The sequence below is a fragment of the Saccopteryx bilineata genome, chromosome 2, assembly GCF_036850765.1.
Source record: "Saccopteryx bilineata isolate mSacBil1 chromosome 2, mSacBil1_pri_phased_curated, whole genome shotgun sequence".
In the NCBI taxonomy this organism is placed as follows: Eukaryota; Metazoa; Chordata; class Mammalia; order Chiroptera; family Emballonuridae; genus Saccopteryx; species Saccopteryx bilineata.
The window spans coordinates 333,072,952-333,094,340 of record NC_089491.1 but is presented as its reverse complement, the minus strand read 5'-3'; the positions used below and the strand labels follow the sequence as shown (position 1 = coordinate 333,094,340).

At 46.5% G+C, this 21,389-nt stretch overlaps 1 protein-coding gene across 1 annotated transcript in view; it reads left to right on the top strand.

The window, feature by feature from the left end:
• RBM28 (RNA binding motif protein 28) overlaps positions 1-7,045 on the top strand; it is a 32,687-nt gene extending 25,642 nt beyond the window's left edge. The window contains exons 17-19 of the mRNA XM_066262226.1: positions 2,037-2,293; positions 2,870-2,969; positions 5,238-7,045. Of these exons, the coding sequence (XP_066118323.1) occupies positions 2,037-2,293; positions 2,870-2,969; positions 5,238-5,372 (492 nt within the window). The 3' untranslated portion in view covers positions 5,373-7,045. The remainder of the gene's footprint in view (positions 1-2,036; positions 2,294-2,869; positions 2,970-5,237) is intronic.
• The last annotated feature ends 14,344 nt before the right edge of the window (positions 7,046-21,389 follow it).

Sequence of the window (21,389 nt, the reverse complement as noted above, 5' to 3'; positions counted from 1 at the left end):
CCTGTGTGCCCTGGCCAGGAATCAAACCCGGGTCCTCCGCACGCTAGGCCGACGCTCTACCGCTGAGCCAACCGGCCAGGGCCATTTGCAGTCTTTGTGGTGGATAGCATGAGCATGACCAGTAGAGGAGTGGGTTCAGTGACTAATGCAATGCCCTGGGTTGGAAAACCTGGGATCTGGTTCCTGTTCAAGGCAACTTTGTTATCCTAGGTTTATTTACTGCCTTTAAGTCATTGCTTCAGAAGGTGAATCTGAAGCTACTGCCTTAAAAAAATGGAATTCAGATGGCTTTGTTCCCACACTTATGTACATATTGCTCTTTAAAGTGAAAAGGAGAAAATAACATAACATTATTCATGTGAATCTTCTCTTTCATTTTCCACATCAGTGCGACATCAATTTGTGCCATCCCCTCTGCCTTCCATCTCACAGTACCTTCTTCTCATCTTCTTTCCTTTTTTTTTTGTGTGTGTGTGTGTGTTTTACTGAAGTGAGAAGTGGGAGACAGAGAGACAGTCTCCCACATGTGCCTGACTGGGATCCACCGGCATGCCTGCTTGGGGGCAATGCTCTGCCCATCTGGGGCATTGCTCCAGTTGCAACCAGAGCCATTCTAGCACCTGTGGCAGAGGCCATGGAGCCATCCTCAGAGCCCGGGCCAACTTTGCTCCAATGGAGCCTTGGGCTGCAGGAGGGGAAGAGAGAGACAGAAAGGAAGGAGAGGGGGAGGGGTGGAGAAGCAGATGGGCGCTTCTCCTGTGTGCCCTGGCCAGGAATCAAACCCAGGACTTTCACATGCCAGGCCAATGCTCTACCACTGAGCCAACCGGCCAGGGCCTGCTCTTCCTATCTTTATGTGGATTTGAGTTTCTGACTTAGGTCATTTTTCTTCCCTGAGGAAATTAATTGGGTATTTTTCACAAGGCGAAAATCTACTGATGATTGGTTTCTTTAAATTTTGTCTAAGAAAATCTTTATTTCTCTTTCACTTTTGAGGGATAATTATATTTATACAGAATCCTAGGTTGGTGATTTTCTCCCCCAAACTTTAAATATTTCACTCTATTCTTTTCTTGTTTACATTGTTTCTGCAGAGGAATCCAACATATCATATCCCTGTTTCTCTGTAGGTAAGGGATTTCCTTCTACCCTGTCTTCTTTCAGGAATTTCTCTTTCTGATGTCTTGCAGTTTGATATAATATGCTGAGGTGTGGATTTTTTGGTATTTATCTTGTTTGTTATGTGTTGAGCTCCCTGGATCTGTGGTTTAATGTCTGTCATTACTTTTTTTTAAATTTTTTTATTAAAGAGACAGAGAGAGAGAGCGTCAGAGAGAAGGACAGATAGGGACAGACAGACAGGAACGGAGAGAGATGAGAAGCATCAATCATCAGTTTTTTGTTGCAACACCCTAGTTGTTCATTGATTGCTTTCTCATATGTGCCTTGACCGTGGGCCTTCAGCAGACTGAGTGACCCCTTGATTGAGCCAGTGATCTTGGGCCCAAGCTGGTGAGCTTTGCTCAAACCAGATGAGCCTGTGCTCAAGCTGGCGACCTTGGGGTCTCGAACCTGGGTCCTCCACATCCCAGTCCAATGCTCTATCCACTGTGCCACCGCCTGGTCAGGCTGTCGTTAATTTTTGAAAATTCTCAGCCCTATTACTTCAGATATCTCTTCTGTTCCTTTCCTTCTTTGGTATTCCCATTATGCATTTATTTCTCCTTTGGTAACTGTCCATGCTACTAGCTTTTCTTTTTTTTTCTTCTGTTGACTTTCATGGATTGTGCATGTATACACTTCCCTCCCATTTCTGCATATGGAAAGGAAATGGTTATTTTGTGCCCCACTCAATAACCATGTTTTACTGTATTAGGGCCTGTGAACTACTTGTGTTTCCTTTCCTGTAGTTGCTGACTTTTAGGGGGAAGAATTCCCCTTTTTTCACCAAGCTCACACAAAGCTCCTCTTGTGCTGAGTGTTTCAGCACACAAACCTCATCCAGAAACCAGACGGAGGTCTTTTGTTTTATGCAGCAAAAAGTAAAATCCAAGTCTGCACCTGGTGAGCCCCAGCAGGAGCAGCCAGAGCATGGAAAAGACCGGCCCCGGAAAGCAGCTCAGCAGCGCAGGCAGGAGCAGAGCCAGGCTCCCCCTGAACAGAAGGGGAGGGCGGGCTCTGTCTCCTGGGCAGGATTCCAGACCAAGGCTGAAGTGGAGCAGGTGGAGTTGCCTGATGGGAAGAAGAGAAGAAAGGTCCTGGTGCTGCCCTCACACAGAGGCCCAAAAATTAGGTGAGGAGCAGGACGGTGGCCAAGAGCAGTGGTGGCCCCTGAGAGGGTTTGTTCTTGCTTAGCTCTCCTCTTTGTGGTGTTTGTCTGCATGACAGGGCTGCTCAGTGCAGGGCCTGTCCCACGTTTTACTGGTTAAAACACATGCAGAGGCATCATTCCTGGGCGGCATGGGGGCCAGAACAGGACTGGCAGAGGGGCCTTGGAGGAGCCTTCCAGAGGGGGCGTTCCTGCCCCCCTCCTCTTCTGAAGAGCTTCCTCCTGCCCACACGGCCGGCTGTCAGTTTGTGTGGGACAACAGATTAGTGCTGTGAGCAAAAGTCTATCTTTGAAAAAAAATACTTGTTAAATAAATGAAGGGTGTTTGAGATTCTCTTGAGGTTTTAAGCCAAAACAAAAAACAAATATACAAATGCTGAGCCTTAGGACATTCTGTTACAGTATCCCTTTTTAGAATGACTGCTCACGGTCTTAGAAAAGCTAGTGTAAGAAAAGGCATTTTATCTTCTTGGCTGAGAGATCCTCAGGGGTGCCAATTAGAGGAAGAACTCAGGGTGCCACTTGACTGTGTTGTTTCAGGCTGCGGGACAAAGGCAAAGTGAAGCCTCTTCCTCCCAAGAAGCCAAAGCCCGAGACAAACCAGCAGAAGCAGAAGAAGCAGAAATTACCTCCCAAGCAGGTGGGTCTGCAGCGCACAAGGCTTCGGCCTGGCAGGCTCTGCGGGGATGGGAGGGGCTCTGGTGCCTCAGGGAGCAACAGGGAGACGGCTTCCCCACTGCAGCTGCGTGCTGGCTGCAGCTGATTAGCAGGTAGGGAGGCCTGCACAGTCCTGAGAGTGGGGAGCCTGGAAAACAAGCCCCACGTATCAGTTACTGTGCTTCAACAATTTATCCTGTTTTACCTATCTATCCCCCACACACTCCCTTTGCCCGATATTTTAAAGCAAGCTCTATTTCACGTGGAAATGTGCCTCATGTGGACATGTTTGTTGTTCAGAAAAATACTTCAGAATGCATTTCCAACTGATCAGGGCTTGCTTACACACACACACACACACACACACACACACACAGCCATTATGACAGCTAATGAAATTAATAAGAAGCCCCTAATGTCATCTAATATACAGCCCATGTTAACATGGCCCCATGGAGCTGCTGCCATAATATGTTAGTAGTTGGTTAGTATAAATCAGGGTTCAAAGTCCACATATTACATTTGGTTTTTATATCTTAATTTTTTTCCTCTATAATAGCCAGTTTTCCTCATCAGCCCCATTTTTCCATGCTGTTAATTTGTGGGGGAGACCAGAACCTTTTAGAACGCCTACATGTTGAGTTTAGCTGCTTGGCTTCCTCATGGTGCCGTTGAACTCACTCCTGCAACAGCCCGTACTGCCTGTGCACTGGTCGCGGGACCTGAGGCTGGGTTCAGTGCCGCTTGGCGTTCTCCACAGAAGTATCTCCCAGGGGGTGCCAGGTGCTCTCTGTTGCGTCTCATCACGCGGCATCTGCTGTCTGACTGCCCCACTTTGGTGCTGCTCAGCTTTGTCGGTAGGTTAGGGAGCGTCCACCTTGCCCCCCCTTTGTAAAGTCTCCCATCGACTGCATACCTAATGGTTTTAGCTCCGTTGAGGATTGCTGTCTAGATTCATTATTTCAATATGGCTTGTAGAATGATGATTTTCTAATTTTATCCTTTTGCATTGTTTTTAGTAGAATTCTAGAAAAAAGAGTTGTTTTTCAACTCTTACTGTGAAATACCCTTTGTACAGGAAAGGCAGGATTAATGTTGATTTTTTTTCCTCTTTATCCTGAGTTTCCAGAATAGTGAGTTTTTGCACTATCAACCTCCTATGGTGACCAGTAACACTTTATGGTATTGTGTATTCCTGAGTTATTATATACTTGACGTGTGTTCATCAGATGCAGTCATTATATTTTTCCACATTAGGCCAACAGAAGCCCCGTCAGGTTGAGCCCCTCCGAGCTGACCCATCTTGGTTGGTGTCTCTGCTCCAGTACAGCCAATGTCCTGGCTCACCTGACACCTCTTCCTGGGCCTGGCATTCGCCGTCTTCCCAAGGGGCCCAGTTCCTTTCCGGAGAAAAGAGTCCTCAGTTCCTGAACACTTGAAGTCAAGCTTTCCTTCTCTTTCCCTAGTCCCTTTCTTTTCTTTTCTTTTTTTTTTTTTTTTTTTTTACAGAGACAGAGTCAGAGAGAGGGATAGACAGGGACAGACAGACAGGAACAGAGAGATGAGAAGCATCAATCATTAGTTTTTCATTGCGCATTGTGACACCTTAGTTGTTCATTGATTGCTTTCTCATATGTGCCTTGACCGTGGGGCTACAGCAGACTGAGTAACTCCTTGCTCGAGCCAGCGACCTTGGGTCCAAGCTGGTGAGCTTTTGCTCAAACCAGATGAGCCCACGCTCAAGCTGGCGACCTCAGGGTCTCGAACCTGGGTCCTCGGCATCCTAGTCCAATGTTCTATCCACTGCGCCACCGCCTGGTCAGGCCCTAGTCCCTTTCTTTTACGGGTACAAGAAGCATTAGTTTCTCATCACTCTCAAAAATATCTGTATGTCTGGGAAGTCTTGAACCTACACATACTGCCCGCACTCCTCTGTCTCCAAACTCCCATAAGCAGTGATCCCAGTGAGTAAACAGCTGGACCCGGAGCTGGCTCGTCTGTGAGGAGATCAAGGGAGCTTTGGGGAGCAGCCTCCAGAACAGCTGAGTGGTGCTTTGGGGCCCTTCTCTGAGGCACACGTGGTCTGACCTCTTACCAATGGATGATTTTTCGAGGGTTTTTCTCTCCAAGGGTCACTTCCTGGCATCCCCTTCTTTTGGTGGACAGATCTCTGTACCTTACTTACTTTCTCAGTTGGTGGCCTTACTGATTGAAATTGACTTACTTTTGTTTCCTTTCTTTTCATTTATAGGCACCCAAGGGAAAAGCTAAGGGAAATAAGACAGAACTTCGCTTCAACCAGCTGGTGGAACAATATAAGCAGAAATTATTGGGACCTTCTAAGGGATTGCCTCTCGCAAAGAGGAGCAAGTGGTTTGACAGTTGACGGTGCTGGCAGACCGGAGAAGAAGCTGGGTTGCGCGCCCCTTGGTGAAGCTCCCGGTCTCCTTCCCACCCCTGGGGTCACTTACTGAGGGAAAGAAACCCCCAAGCGCACTGCCATGTGTTGGGGGCTCCGCAGGCTGTGCACGCCTGGACTCTGTGGCTCGTTACCTGTGAAGAGAAACCTCAGGAAACATCGTGATCCTTCGTGCGCGTTATCTCGTTTCTCACGTGGAGTCGTGTCTACAGTCATCACCCATTTAATTCTGTTTCTCTAATGGAAACAACTGTAAAATACATTCTTGAGTGCTGAAGTTTTAAGATGTATATTTTAAGTGTCTTCTCTAAATAAGATGTTTTGTGGCTTTCTGAACAACAGACTCTTGTTTCTAATATATGCGAATCCTTTATTATTTATGACCATTTTTGACATCCCTAACTAATTCAGTCACAGAGTCCTACATACTGCAGGAATTGATTAGGAAAGCCCAGAAAAGTGACTCGCAGCCTAATCTCTGAGGGCGGGAGAAACGGGAAGCAGTGAGGGCCTTGAGGCCTGGCGGGGAGGAGCGTGTGACCATTATTTGCCAAATGAGTGAGTTATTGTTGGTAGTTGACAAGAGATCAGTTTGCAGTGGTCCACAGACACTAGCCTGGCTGGTCACCTGCATATTCTTTCATTGGGCGTCTCCCCTGAGGACAGAGGTAGGGTGGCCAAAGGTCTCGCCGGGCCTTCCATTACCTGATGGATGGCCTTGAACCAGACAGACTCTGGGTCCTAGTCTCCTCATCTATGGAATGAGGAGTTTCACTACAGGTTTTGTGTGATCCTTCCTGGCACTAAACTTTTTTTTTTAATTCTTATGCATGTTTCTATTCTTTCTCTAACCTCAGAGGAGGTAGAGATGACTTTCATTACTTTTCAGAATTTACAATGTCACAAAAGCTGGGAGCGATGGGGACAGAAAATCAGGGTCCAAAGAGTCACGACAGCATGAAGGGATGGACCGGATCTGACAAGATGAAAGTCACAGGGAACGAACCTAAATCTCCTCACTTAGGTCCAGAAACCCTGCTGCACAAGCTCTGATGGGAGAGTTTGAGGCAACTGATTTTGCATTATGAAGGAGCAGTAGAGCCACCACGATGGAATAGGACTGTTAGGCTGTATTAGTGGAAATGGGATGTTCTCTGAGCTGGCTGGAGCACACCTGTGAGACAAATGTAATGATGAAGTTGACCAAGGAAATCAAAATGTCAGATGGAAACTAAATATTTTTTAATTTATCGTGTTGGCATGGTTTCAAGTGTCCTACTCAATATAACAGCGTCTACATACCTCATCGTGCCCCCCATACAGTCTCTTTCTGCCCCCCACCCCCGACCCCTCCCCTACCTCCACCCCTCCTTTTCCTCTCACTGTTGCTACCCTGCTGACTGTACATGTGTGTTATGTGTATACAGTTTTGCTAGTCCCTTCACCTTTGATCCATTCCCCTCCCCCCTTCCCTCTGACAGCTGTCCATCTGTTCCCTGTGTCCACGCCTCTGCTTCTGTTTTGTTCCTCGGTTTATTGTGTCCATTAAGTTCCACATATAGATGGAAGCTAAACTGATCGTGAGTTGGTTATTGTTGAAGTTGGTCGTGGGTAAATAAAGATGTATACTATTCTCTCTGCTTTTGTGGACATTTGAAATTTTCCATAATAAAAAGTTAAAAGTCAGATAAGTAAATGGTACTGACCTGCTTTAGATGAGAATTCTTGCAGTGTAGTGGCTGTTGGTAGAGCCCAGAAGGGTGTAAGGGGCAGATGAATAAAAGTCACATGGACTTGGGTTTGGGGCCAGTACAAGGAAGCACATTAATGACCATTTTCGACATCCCTAACTAATTCCGTCCCAGTCCTACATCCTGCAGGAATTAAGAAAGCCCAGACAAGTGGGGCATGTCATGGGCATGCCTCCTTACCACCTCAGAGCCTCCTTACCACCTCAGAGGCTTTGTCCTGGTTTTCCTGGCCTGGAAAACTTTTCCCTCCCTTCTTTAGGTTATTGCGCAGATCTGCACTGAGCTGTTGCCTCCTGCCTCCTAGAACTTTACCCGGACTGAAGTAGGGCTCTTCTTCCCCTCCCCTCTGTTCTGCCAGCTCTGAATTTTATTACTTGCTATTATTTTTTTTCTAGCACTCCTCTCTACCTGAAGATATTTGTTTCCCTTAGTTTGTGTTGTGAGAGGGACTTGATCTCTTGTTCGTTCCTGTAGACACAGCACCTAGAATCCAGCCTGGCACATAGTAGATATCAACTAGATATTTTTTAAATAAAAAATAAAGGAGCAATGGAAAAAACAGTACTCAGTAGGCCAGAGAAAGTGAAATATAGCCCAGAGTTCTTGATTCCCTATTCCTGTCTGGTGCAATAATAAATGATGCTTTCTTCAGAACGATCGCTGACCCAGGGATATGGCTATTTCATTGCAGTATCTTGGGAAACCAATGAATGCTCAAAAATACCCTTAATTGGTTTAAAGACAGATAAAGCAGAGACCATGAAAATATTTAAACCTTTCGGAAAGAACTAAAGGACAGGGGCTTTATCTCCAGTTATCTCGAGACAGTATGACTTGAGGACTTTGAAATGTTCCTGCAATAACTTGGCAATGCATTGTTCCCAAGTCTGCACTGTGGAGGGAGTTAGGTGCTTTATTAAGTATACACATCGAGGATTCACAACCTGTCTGAGGGCTGATCTGCTTTCCTGTGGCCAACTCATCTGCTCACAAGACACTTTTACTCCTAGTATACAAATATCTATAAATTAACATTTAGTATAGATGGAAATTAGTGTTCATTTAGATAGATTTGCTGGGTTTTCTTAGATCTAAATATTTCTTCTATCAGCTTTAGCAATGCAGGATGTTTGAAACATTCAATGGCTTGGAAAGTTATTGCACAGTTCTCTTAAAAAAGTAATAGGACAGCCTGACTAGGCGGTGGCGCAGTGGACAGAGTGTCGGACTGGGACGCGGAGGACCCAGGTTCAAATGGGCTCATCCTGCCTGAGCATGGGCTCACCAGCTTGAGCATGAGGTCGCTGGCTTAAACGTGGGGTGTTGGCTTGAACGTGGGATCATTAACATGACTGCATTGCATGGTTGCTGGGTTGAGCCCAAAGGTCACTGGCTTGAAGCCCAAGGTCGCTGGCTTGAGCAAGGGGTCACTGGCTTGGCTGTAGCCCCCCAGTCAAGACATGTATGAGAAAGCAATCAATGAGAAGGCACCACAATGAAGAATTGATGCTTCTCATCTCTCTCCCTTCCTGTCTGTCTGTCCCTATCTGTCCCTCTCTGCCCTTTTCTCTCTCTCTCACAAAAATAGATGAATAAAAATAAAGGAATTAAAAAGTAACAGCACAAATTATCTTCTTTCTCAACAAGCAGTTTCCTTGTGTGGTGTCCTCCTTTGGCACACCTTAATCTGGGGTGTCTGGGCAGCTCCACTTACCCTACCCAGGAGCATTAATGCAACGAGGGCTGTGCTTGCTTACTCACTTTAGAACCTGATATATCATAAAATGGAGTTTGGTTTTTTTTAAAGATTTTTGTTTTAAAGATTTTATTTATTGATTTTACAGAGAGCAGAAGGTATAGAATGAGAAGTATCAACTTATAGCGGCTTCACTTTATTTAGTGACAGAGACAGAGAGAGGGGCATACAGGAAGGGAGAGAAATGAGAAACATCAGTCCTTCATTGCGGCACCTTTAGTTGTTCATTGATTGCTTTCTCATACGTGCCTTGACCTGGGGGACTTCAGCTGACCGAGTCACCCCTTGCTCGAGCCAGCGACCTTGGGTCCAACCTGGTGAGCTTTGCTCAAACCAGACGAGCCCACGCTCAAGCTGGCAACCTCGCGGTCTCGAACCTGGGTCTTCCGCATCCCAGTTCAACACTCTATCCATTGTGCCACCGCCCGGTCAGGCTAAAATGGAGCTTTATGATTAAACTTGGTTAAAAAACAATATCTGCCTGACAAGGCAGTGGCGCAGTGGCTAGAGCGCTGGCCTGGGACGCTGAGGACCCAGGTTCGAAACTCTGAGGTTGGCAGCTTGAGCATGAGCTTATCTGGCTTGAGTGCAGGGTCGCCTGCTTGAACCCAAAGGTCACTGGCTTTAGCAAGTGGTCACCAGCTTGGCTGGAGCCCCTGGTCAAGGTATGTATGAGAAAGCAATCAATGAACAACTAAAAGTGCCACAACTATGAGTTGATGCTTTTCATCTCTCCCTCCCTCTCCCCCCTCTTGCACTAAAACAATATCAAACATTTTTGTCAACATCCAAGACTGAAGGCCATCAGACAAAACCATCAAGTTTCAGTAGCATTTTCCTGTTTGGATACACAGTAGCCTGGCTCAGACTTAGTTCCTTTCAATAAAGAATCTTAAGGATCTGTGCTGGCTGGTGGCCGGGATTTTTGTTCTTGTTGTTTTGAGGAACAGCTCCCTGCTGATCCAGGATGTGCAGTCCTTCCTCCGGGGTTAGCCAGCAACGAAGATTACTCTTCAGCTGTCTTCAGATGCGAGCTACCGCTTCCTCTGGTACACAGGGCACACGAATTCATTCTTCGAAATTCTCCCAGACGTTCGTTAGTATGTTTTTGCCTTGAAAAGAGGTTTTTCAACTAAAAATTCAGACCCAGGACCTGAAGGCTCCAGAGACCCTCTTTTCACCATCCATTTGGCCTTAGTTATCTGAGGAAGCAGGGAGTCAAATACGCCACAAGGAGTGCTGACTGCCCGGAATCTTCTGCCCTCCGGCTGACTCAAATAGCCAGTTCTTTGCCTAATACTCCAGTGACTCACCTTTTGTGAAGTGATGGACAAGTGTCTGCCAGGTCTGTTACATGGGTGGCAACTCTGCTTATGCAACTCAGGAAGCTCCTACACGTCTCCGTAGACTGTGCACAGCAGTAGCCCCATCAGCAGACTGTGAGGGTGCCCACGAGACGTCTGTATTTCAATTTGTCTCAGGTGATGCTCTACTCCTGCCCCCCCCCCCCCCTCAGCCCGAACTGGCACTTGTAGGGCCAGGATTAGCTTGCTTTGTTTTTCTCAGCCACGGAAAGACTTCCTTCTGCCCAAGGGTGACCAGTTGAGAGGCGACCCACATGCATTGCTTTATTTTGCTGCTTTTTCTCCCGTCCTCTTCCTTTCCAGAATTAATTGCAGAGTACTATTCAGTGGCCCAGCCACAGGTAAGCTACAGGTACATTTGCAATTACTTTGGCTTCTGATTTCAAACTGGTGTTTGGCTGCAGACAAGCCTCTGTGTTTGTGGAGAGACATACTGGGAAGAAAGTGAAAGACAAGACTGACTGAGCTGGTCACCAGTTCTGAGAGGAAAACTGCAGAGTCACTGATACCTTGTGGATCCCTGCACCCCCCCCCCCAATGGAGCATGTTGATAGATAGCCAATCCAGTTTGCCGTGGATTGGTCCAGGCTGCCCAGAGTCCGTTGCCCTGTCAGACTCCCGGAATCCTGTGCACTGGCCATGTGACAGAAGGGAAATCCTCTCTGTCCTTGGGGGCAGGGACTATATTTTACACTTTCAGCACACCTGGCAGTATTTAACAATGATTTACACATAGAAGGGGCTCATTTAACTCCACTGAATGCACAGAAGGCCATCTGTCCCAGGGCTGACCCAGGCTTGTGAAGGACAAAGAGCCATTTCCTGAGGTGATGGATGTGAAAGGGTCTCGAAATACAAAGTGATAGGAAAAAGAAAAATAAACTGCTGGTTATGGCCTCTTGAACACACCACCTGTGTTCTTCTCGCACTGCCTGTCCACACCGATTTGTCTGTCTCCACTCAAGTGCCATCTAGTCCAGCATTCAAGTTCAGACTGAAGGCTGATTTCTCTCTGGGGACCCCAACCATCCCAGGGCAATGCAATCCCTTTCTCAGTCCCTGACACACTTCCTGGTTGGCCTCCACTCACTTGATAGGTACTGTGGCTGACTCGTCATTTCTTTAGTAGGTCTTGTCTCCCCAAGCAGACTGGGAGGCCCCGGATGGCCAGAACTCACTCCCTGAAACCCCAACCCCGGCCTGGCATATGGCTGTCCTTAATAATCGGTTATTGAGGAGAATGACAATGAGGGAGATACTAAACCGTCACTTGCTGCAGTGATCTCTCCCTAACCTGTCTGTCATTTTATGTATTTTCTTTTAAAAACATGTTTTAAAAAAATTCATTGATTTGAGAAAGAGATAGAGAGAGAAACGTCAATTTGTTGTTCCACTTATTTATGCATTCATTGGTTGACTCTTGTATGCACCCTGACCAGGGATCGAACCTGTGACTTTGGCACATCGGGGCAATGCTCTAACCAACTGAGCTACCCAGCCAGGGGCCATTTTATGTATTGAATATTTTCACTTTCTCTTTTTCTTACTCAGCCTCATTCCGCATAGCAGGTGCTCAGTAAATGTCAGCTCCTTTCACTCTTTCCTTTTCATTTTCCCTGCACTGTCTGGGCCTCAGTCCACCAGCAACTTCCCTCAGATGTTGCTCAATCCTTCTTTGTGGCCAGAGCTGATCCCATTCCTGTCCAGCCCTGCTGCCTGAGGCCTCTGGCAGAGACTCAGCACTCAGGTACAGGGCTACATGGTAAAGACTGTGTGCAAAAAGCCCACTAGTAAGAAACTGATTCTCAAGAGTCCCCTTCTCATTTTCAGCCTCTCTCCGTTTCCCCTCCCCTTTCCTCTCTCTTGGGTTTGACCTGGCACTGTCTGCTCACACTTTTCAACCAAAAGATACTCAAGCATTGTACTTTTGATGAGGGTGTCCCTTTGAATGACACTGCAGAAAAGATGCTGTCTTTGTATTCTAGCCCGTGTTGGGGAAGGCTGGCACCTCAGATAGGGAGTGAGGTCCAGAGCATTGTTCCTATACTATTTGCAATAAGAGGACAGGATTCGGGGCACTGTCCTAAGATAATACGATATTATTATTTATAAGAAACATACAGTATATTTGGTCTTTTCTGGGAGAACCAACCATGTGATTAGAAGATTGGAACTTTTAGTCCCACCTTCTGACAGGGGAGGAGAGAATGGCTGGAGGTTGAACCAATCACCAACGGTCAATGAATTAATCAATCAGACTATATAAGGAAACCTCCATAAAACACCCAAAGGACTGGGTTTGGAGAGCTTCCAGGTTGGGGAACCGGTGGAGACCGGGGAGAATGGTGCCTCTAGAGAGGGCATGGAAGCTCCTATCTTTTCACCACAGCTTTGCCCTGTGCATCTCTTCCATCAGGTTGTTATATTCTTTTTATAATAAACCAGTAATTTAGTATGAAAAATGTTTCTCTGAGTTCTGCGGGTTGCTCTAGCAAATTAATTGAACCCAAGGAGGGGATTGGTGGACCCTCCAGTCTATAGCCCACCAGTCAGAAAAGCACACAGGTGACAACCTAGATTTGCAATTGGCATCCAAGGTGGAATTGAGGATAGTCTTGCAGGACTGAGCCCTTAATCTGTGGGATCTGACCCTATCTCCAGGTAGGTAGTATTAGAATTGAGTTGAATTGTAAGACAGCCAGGTGGTGTGGGAGAATTGCTTAGTGTGGGGGAAAAAAGCCAACATCGGAGCTGGGTACAGAATTGTGGTTGGTGTCAGAATTATAATTTACTTGTAAAAGCACCCCAACAAATACTCCTCCCCCCCAGTAGCACAGTGGCCATCAGTTGTCAGAGTGCGTGAGGTTAGCCAGACCTCAACACGACCAGCTCCACAGCAGGGTTCTGGGGAGCAAAGCAGGCTGTTGCTGCTGCTTCAGAGGTGGGCAACACCACAAAGAAACTGGCGGACAACTTAGAGGCAGGGCGCTTTGGCCCCTTCCTAGCCAGCAGTGCCCACTTGAAGTCCCAAAGCATCTTCCCTCTTCAAGTGAGACCCCTCACGTGTTAGGCAGATTGATGACTGCGATCTCCACTTCAGAAATAGGGAGACTGAGGACCAGACAGGGAAGGACCACGAAACGGGCCAGTTGTCTAATTCCCAAGCCAGTGCTGATCCGACCTCTGCTGCCCTATGGCCTTAACCCCCAGGGGCCTAGGTTTCCCTACTGGTACAAAAGAGAGCCTCCTGAGGGGTCATGGGCTTCCCTTGCTCTGCTTGTAACCAGCTCCTTGATGACGCGGCCGGAAGAGCCTGTGGCTGTTGGAAGTGGGCAGGGTCACAGCCACAGGCTCTAGACCAAGAGTCGAATGTGGGCAAAGGCAGGGCTGGGCACTGCCAAACAGCCTCAGCCTGGGACCTGGGGGCTTCCTGAAGCAGGGCTGGGCACCTGGGGCCTCTCCATCCCTAGGTAGAGACCCGAGGGGTGAGTGGGACAGCAATGGTGGGGCCCTCCATTCCTCTCCTGACTTTACATTTTTCTCCAGATGAGAGAGAGCGGGAAGAGAACGGTCTCCTTCCTTCATTCCCGGCCCTTCCTGGCAGGGTGGGGCAGCCTGGCCACTGGAGAAGGGGGCACAGCTTGCCTGAGAAAGGGGGTCCAGCTGTGACAGGGGCTCAGTCCAGTGTTCAAAGGTGTGATCACACTGTCCCCATTACAGGGGCTGGGTTTGAGCACTCCTCATTTCAGATGAAGAACGCCTGCGCAGGGTTTTTCAAAGCTCTTTCGTATCTCTTCTCTCAGGTGATCTTGGCAACAATTCTGGCAGTTGTGCCCATCCCAGTCTCACGGCTGATGGCAACAGAAGGTCACCCCCTAAGGTCCCTTGGCTGCCTGTGCTAGGACCAGAGCAGGCCTCTGAGCTGGCTCATAGCTCTGTCCCTGGGGCCTATTTAAGGAACTCTCTTGTATCTGAAATCACTTTTTGTCAGCTACACCAGTTTATTTTTTTAAGATTTTATTTATTGATTTTAGAGAGAAGAAAGAGAGAGAGAAGGGGGACAGGGGGAAGGAACAGGAAGCATCAACTCATAGTAGCTGCTTCTGGCATGTGTCTTGACCCAGCAAGCTGGGGGTTTTGAACCCACAACCTCAGCATTCCAGGTCAACGCTCTATCCACTGAGCCAGCACAGGTCAGGCACACCAAATGTTTTTTCAGGGTAAAAAATGTTTTCTCTTTTTCGTGGTACATGGTAAGAAAAGGAAGGAATTTGTTTTCTTTTTTTTATTAAGATTTTACTTATTGGCCTGACCTGTGGTGGCGCAGTGGATAAAGCATCGACCTGGAATGCTGAGGTCGCCGGTTCAAAACCCTGCACTTGTCTGGTCAAGGCACATATGGGAGTTGATGCTTCCTGCTCCTCCCCCCTTTCTCTCTCTCTCTCTCTCTCTCTCTCTCTCTTTCTCACTCTCTCTCTCTTCTCCAAAATAAATAAATAAATAAATACATAAATAAAAATTAATAAAAAAAGATTTTACTTATTGAGTTTACAGAGGAGGGCAGGAGCAAGATGTTTCAACTCATAGTTGTTTCACTTTAGTGAAATTGCTTGTTTGTCATATGTGCCTTGACCGGGCAAGCCCAGGGTTTCAAACCAGTGACCTCAGCATTCCAGGCTGAAGCTCTGTCCACTTCACTACCACAGGTCAGGCAGGACATTCTTCTTCTCACACGTTCTTTGGATGACAATAAAACCTTTCAAAACTTCCTCTGTGTAATGAATAATGCTAGGTTTTTATAACTAATTATTAACTTAAAAATTAATTTCATTTGCTTGACCAGCTTTTTTCCCCCCAACCTCTGGGCAACAGAAACCAGTCATCACATATTTTAAAAAATTAATTAATTAATTTTTAAAATTTAAATTTATTGGGGTGATGTTGGTTAAAAGGGTCACATAGGTTTCAAGTGTAAATTCCTACGATGCGTGACCTGTATTCTGCACTGTGCGCCCACCACCCAAAGTAAAATCGTCTTCCATCACCATGTATCCATCACATATTTTTGTAGTGTTATTTTCCTCTGTCTTTCCTGTGCTACCAGAGGCCAACTGTACCCGATACATAACAATAGCTGAAAAGACAGTTTGAGCCGTGAATGTATTTATTTTGCGATGTTCTTGGCAGTAGCCAGAGCTCCCTACCTTGGCTTTGTGTTGGGGTTGCCAATACCCACAGGGTGCACTGGCTCTACTCGGTTTTATAACTGCCTTTCCTGGAATTTGCAGACATCCTCATTCCCCTGGAGGTTAGATAATGGCTATTTATTTTTCATAGTTATGAAAACCTCTGGGGAGAGCCCTGGCAATTTGACGAGGACTATTAAAGGGTCATTAAGATTGAAGTGGCTGCTCAGGAAATCTCATACCCTCGCTCCCTCCCTGCAGGGACTGCTGCCGGCTCCTGCCCGGCAGGCAGCCAGCTGTGTGTGGGTGCAGCTAGCCCAGGGGAACCCTTTGCCTCCGCAAACTCAAATAACAGTTCCTAAAGCGGCTGATGGTCGCTGAGCACCCAGTGTGTCAGGCGAGAGCAAAGCTCAGCTCCGAAGTCAAACGCGGCTGCCACCCCTATCCCCACACCCAGAGGCCCAGATGAGGACAGCAGAAGGTAGAGCCGTGTAGGAAGGCAAGATGTCCCTTTCCCTCTGTTTGCAGACCTTCTGGGACAGGAAATCCACCGCCTACTCAAGCAACCCACCCGTTTTCACCAGGCTCAGAACACAGGAGCCATCAGGAACTTGGGCTAATTAACTGAGTGAGGTTTCTCTGCGAACAGGTGTGTCCACAGATCCCTCCGCGGAACATAGATCTGTCCATGTGTGTGCCCTGACCCGGGATCAAACCTGCAGCTTCCGCCCTTCTGTGCGTGCGATAACCAGCAGAGCTATAGAGCTATCGCGCCAGGGCTTTTATTTATTTATTTTTAAGAAATTAAATTTAGCCTGACCAGGGATGGTGCAGTGATAGAGCCTCTGCCTGGGACGCTGAGGACCCAGGTTCGAAACCCCCAGGTCACCGCTTGAGAGCGGGCTCATCAGGCTTGAGCCTAGGCTCACCAGCTTGAGCGTGGGGTCATGGGCTTGAGTGTGGGATCATAGACATGACCCTATGGTTGATGGCTTGAAGCCTAAGGTCACTGGTTTGAGCAAGGGGTCACTAGCTTGCCTGGAGTTCCCCTGTCAAGGCACATATGAGAAAGCAATCAATGAACAACTATAATGCTGCAAGGATGCTTCTCATCTCTGTCACTCTCCCTCTCTCTAAAATATGTGTGTGTGTGTATAATAAAATAAAACTTAATGGAGTGATAAAAAATGAAATTTTGAATTGATGAATAAGAATACACATAGGTTTCAGGTAAACATCACTCTAGCATTTGAACTGTTGATTGCATTGTGTGCCCATCATCCAAAGTCAAATCATTATCTGTCACCGTATATTTGTCTCTTTCCTCCCCACCTTCCTGCCAGTTGGACTGTGTTAAATCTGCAAGTTAGCTTTGCAACATATCCAGCCTTCCCATTAAGAACTTAGCATGCCTTTCCATCTGATGAACTATTCCAGGTGTTTGATAGAAGTTACCAAATTTTTAAGATAAGCGTTTTCCCATTTCTCACATTCGTCCATAAAGTCAAACCTAGGTATTTTGTTATTGTTGTTGCTATTGTGATTATGTTCTCTGCTCCCTCCACCCTCATTATATTTCCTAATTGGTTATTTCTAGTTGATGAGGAAGCTATGGAATTTTGCATATAGCCACTTTATTAAATTCCCCTGTTAGTTCTAATAGCTTTTCAATTTATTCTTGTAGGCTCTCTGGAGCCTTTTGCACAAACCAATTCAAATGAATAATTAACTCTCTAGTTGAATCAATGACTTTCCCTAAATCATGTCTCATAAATTTAAGAGTTTGGCTGAAGGAGACTGCTGTCTGAATTCAGTGTGAATAGGGACCTGGGAAAGTTCTGGCAGCCTCAAAAGTGCTTATGTTCTTCAATTCATAGTTTCATTGCTCTAAATCTGTCCCAAAAGAAGTGATCAGAACCGTGGACCAAAGAATTTAGGTATCAAGATATATTGCAGTGGTTTTCATTTGTAACAATGGAACTTGGAGGCAACCTAAATTATTATAGAAGCAGATTGTTTGGGTCAGTGTTTACTTCGTTTTCACCCCCTGATCTTCTTTTTCAACTTACTCTATCATGGGCCATGACCTCTCCCTCATACTTCAGCCTCCTAAATCCTGCTGCCTGCAGAAGTCTCCAGTTCCATTCCAGAGCCTGTCTAAGCTGGTACATGCCCAGTCAGAGCTCAGCCTCTCCTCTGGCTTGGTCAGGCTCATGGGGAACAGTTGGAGACAGGGATTTGTGTCTGATTATTGGGGAGAACTTTGACAGCAGCATCTGTAAGGGAGGGAGGCAAGTCAATTGGGACAAGTTGAACTGTGATAGATCGATGGTCCTCTACTAAATGATGGTTGCAAAAGCAAAACACATTCAGTAGAAACTGTACTTCAGATTTTGAAGTTTGATCTTTCCTCAGCTGGTGCTATGCAATATGGTACTCTCTTACGATGCTGAGCCTTCTAAAACAGGCTTTGTGTTAGGTATTTTGCACAACTGTAGACTAATATAAGTGTTCTAAGCACGTTTAAGGATAGGATAGGTTAAGCTATGATGTTCAGCAGGTTAGGTACATTAAATGAGTTTTTGACTTATGTTAATTTTCAACTTACAATGGATTTATTGGGATGTAACTCCATCATAAGTCGAGGAGCATCTATAGTGACAACAGAGTCATCTGTTGATCCCATGGGAGAGATCTAAAGCTGGGAAATGGCCCTGCGGAGATAAGGGGGCTGAGCTCTGGTGTCTCCCATATATACAAGTCATTAGATGAAGGCTGTCCTCTGAGGTAGGTGAGAAAAATTTCTGGAGAGAGACCCAGCTGTGAGCAGCCAACACGCTCAGCAGGAAAACAAATGCCTCCATCTGAAGGGGGAGCTGGATGGCTGAGATGTTTGATTTTATGTGTCAAATTGATTTAGCCATGAGCACCCAGATATTTGGTTAACTGTTACTCTGGGTGTATCTGGGAGGGTGTTTTTTGCTGTGATCAACATTGGAATCTGTGAACTGAGTAGAGCATATTCCTACCTCTTTCTGTCTCCAGTGTGAATGGATCTCACTCAGTCTGTTGAAAGGGTGAATAGATTAAAGGGCTGCATAATAAATTTTTTCCTCTTCCTGACTGTGTTTGAGCATCAGTTTTCTCCTGCCTTTGACTCAGATGCAGACTGGATCTAACCATTGGTTCTCCTGGGTCTCCAGCTTCATTACTGCAGACCTTGGACTTCTCAGCCTCCATAATTGTGTGAACCGATCCTTATAGTAAATATAAGAGAGATAGATGATCTATCTATCTATCTATCTATCATCTATCTATCTATCTATCTATCTATCTATCATCTCCTGTTGGTTCTGTTTCTCTGGAGAACCCCGACTAATGCAGTGGCACACCACAGCATTCTCTATACCTGCTGCAATGGATTCAAGATGGCTGCACATTCGTTGCTACTCCTTCCATTGAAGGATGGAATGTGTTTTTCCCTCCTTAAGTATGAGATGGTCCAATGACTTCTTTTCGCCAATAGAATGTGGCAAAAGTGACATTGCGCAATTTCTGAGACTTGGAAGACCTGCTTTTGACTCTTAGAACACACCCTCTTGGAAGTTAGCCAATCTCATATCAGTGAGTAAGAGTAGAAACGGTTCTGCATGCCAAAGGGACAACCAAACTGGAAAGAAATCTCACTCCTCCCCTAAGCTAGGTTGGGGTGGAGGCTGTGGCTGTGTGTGAGGAGGACAGGGTCCTCTCTTGGCCCCGCTCCAGGGGCTAGGGCAGAGGGAGCTGGCTTCCAGCCTGGAGGGAGGACTCACACTCAGAGAGAGCCCTGCAAGGCCTGCCCCAGGCCCAGAGGAGAAGGAGGAGTCCGTGCTCTTGTGGAAGTGACCAGACGAACACCTTTCTTCCTCTCCCCACCCTTCAGTCCCAACTTGCCACCAGACCACCCCATTGTCATTCTACCTTGGCTACCAGACATTGGGGTCAATGGGTGAATTCAGGGGTCCCAAGACTATTAGTCTTTAACAAACATTATTGGTCTTCCTTAAGCCCAGTTATTAGTCATTATACTAGAATTTTCTCAGGTGTAGGATTCAGTCACTGCAGTATTCGTAGTTATAGTATTTTGTGCCTATAATATTTAGTACCTGTAGCTTTTTAGCATCTGTAGCACTTAGAGTCTATAGCATTTAGTTTCTGTAGTATTTAGTTTTGTAGTATTTAGTGCCTGAAAGTGTTTAGTATCTGGAGTATTTAGTGCCCATATTTAGCATCGGTAGCATTTAACGTCTGCAATATTTACTATCTGTAGCATTTAGTGTCTAAAAGTATTTAGAGTCTTTAAGTATTTAGTGTCTATAGTTTTTCGTGCCTGGAGTGTGTAGTGGCCACAGTACTTAGTGGCTGTCGCATTTGGTGTGTATCATTTTTAGTGGTCACGTTATTTAGTAGCTGTAGAATTGGGTGATCTCCTGGAATTTAGTGATTAAGAATGTGCTCAAAGTTCCCTTTGCTGCCTCTGAGCAAACTGCCCTCCCAGCAGTTCTTCCGTCGGCCCCGTCAGGGCAATGGCTCCCTGGGCTCATGTCCTCTGCTCACAAGCAATTTTTCAGTCCCTTGGCACAGTTTCACTTGAAAATATACTTCTCTGCAGCACCCGAAATATTTTTTTCTGCTGTTTTTCAAAGTTCAGCTATTTCTGAATCATTTCTTATACTTCTCTCTTCCTTGCCCTCTCCCTTGCCCCCACATTGAAGATCTTTTCAAAGTGGAAGCTGTGGATTTTTCCATCCCCCGCCCCTACCTACGGAACAAGAACGTGATTTGGCATAAGCTTTGGGACCAGATGGAGCAGGTGCTTGTCCAAAGGGATCACTGGAAGGGAGCTCTAAATGATGAGAGGAAGGGGCTGCTTGCTGTGAATTCAGTCCCAGGGTGTGGGGGCTGGTGTGGGGTGATGGGCTCAGTCTCCAAGGGCAGAAGGTCCTGGTGGATAACAGTACCCCCTCCAAAGGCAGCGGTGAGGTCAAAACGGGGTCAGCTCAGGTCACCACACTCACTAGCTGCTGAGCTAACAGCGGTGACAACTGCCTGCCCCTGCTCCCTGGGGTAATCTGAGAAGCAAAGGGAAGGCTCTTCCCACCTTTTCTCCATTGATAAGAAACCTTCCACTGAGACCTGGAAGTCCCTCGTTAGAAAGCTAACTGTGCTAATATTTCCTTCTCTCTCCCATCTTAAAATTAAAATCTGGCTAGAAGGGGAACACATAGCAGGTCCCCAATCCATGCAGGTCCCCAACCCATTATTTGAACCCTATCTTTTTCTTTTTCCCATTGATTATAGGGTGGAGGGAGAGGAAGAGAGAGATCTTATTGTTTCTCTTAGTTGTTCCACTTAGTTGTGTACTTATTGATTGCTTCTTGTACATGACCTGACCTGGGATTGAACCCGTGACCTTGGCAGGATGGGATGATTCTTGATCTACTGAGCCACAAGGCCAGGGCCTCTCTCTCTTTTTAAACAAATGCTATTTGATTCTACAAACATTTGCTGAGCACCTACTAACCTACCATATGTAAGACAATGGGCTGGGTACCACAAACTCATATTTGAATAAACAAGACTGAGTTTTTGCCACTTGAGAGAACTCCCCACCATCCATTCACTCCCAGGGTTCGAGCAGAGGATTTCCTGGGTCCCCATTAGGGTCCTAAAAGAAATCAGACTTGTCTAGTTAAAATCTGTCCTGCCTCCCGCCTTCTGGTTGTCACCCACTTTGCTTTTGACACTTTCTCCCTCAGACTAGCCCCGTAAGCAGCCACTCGTGCCTGGAAGCTGTGGATGCGCAGACAATGCTGGTCCCGTGAACTGAGAGGATGGTCTGGATGCTCCTTGTTTTCTTTGTTTCTCTTTGTCCTATAATTTGAGAT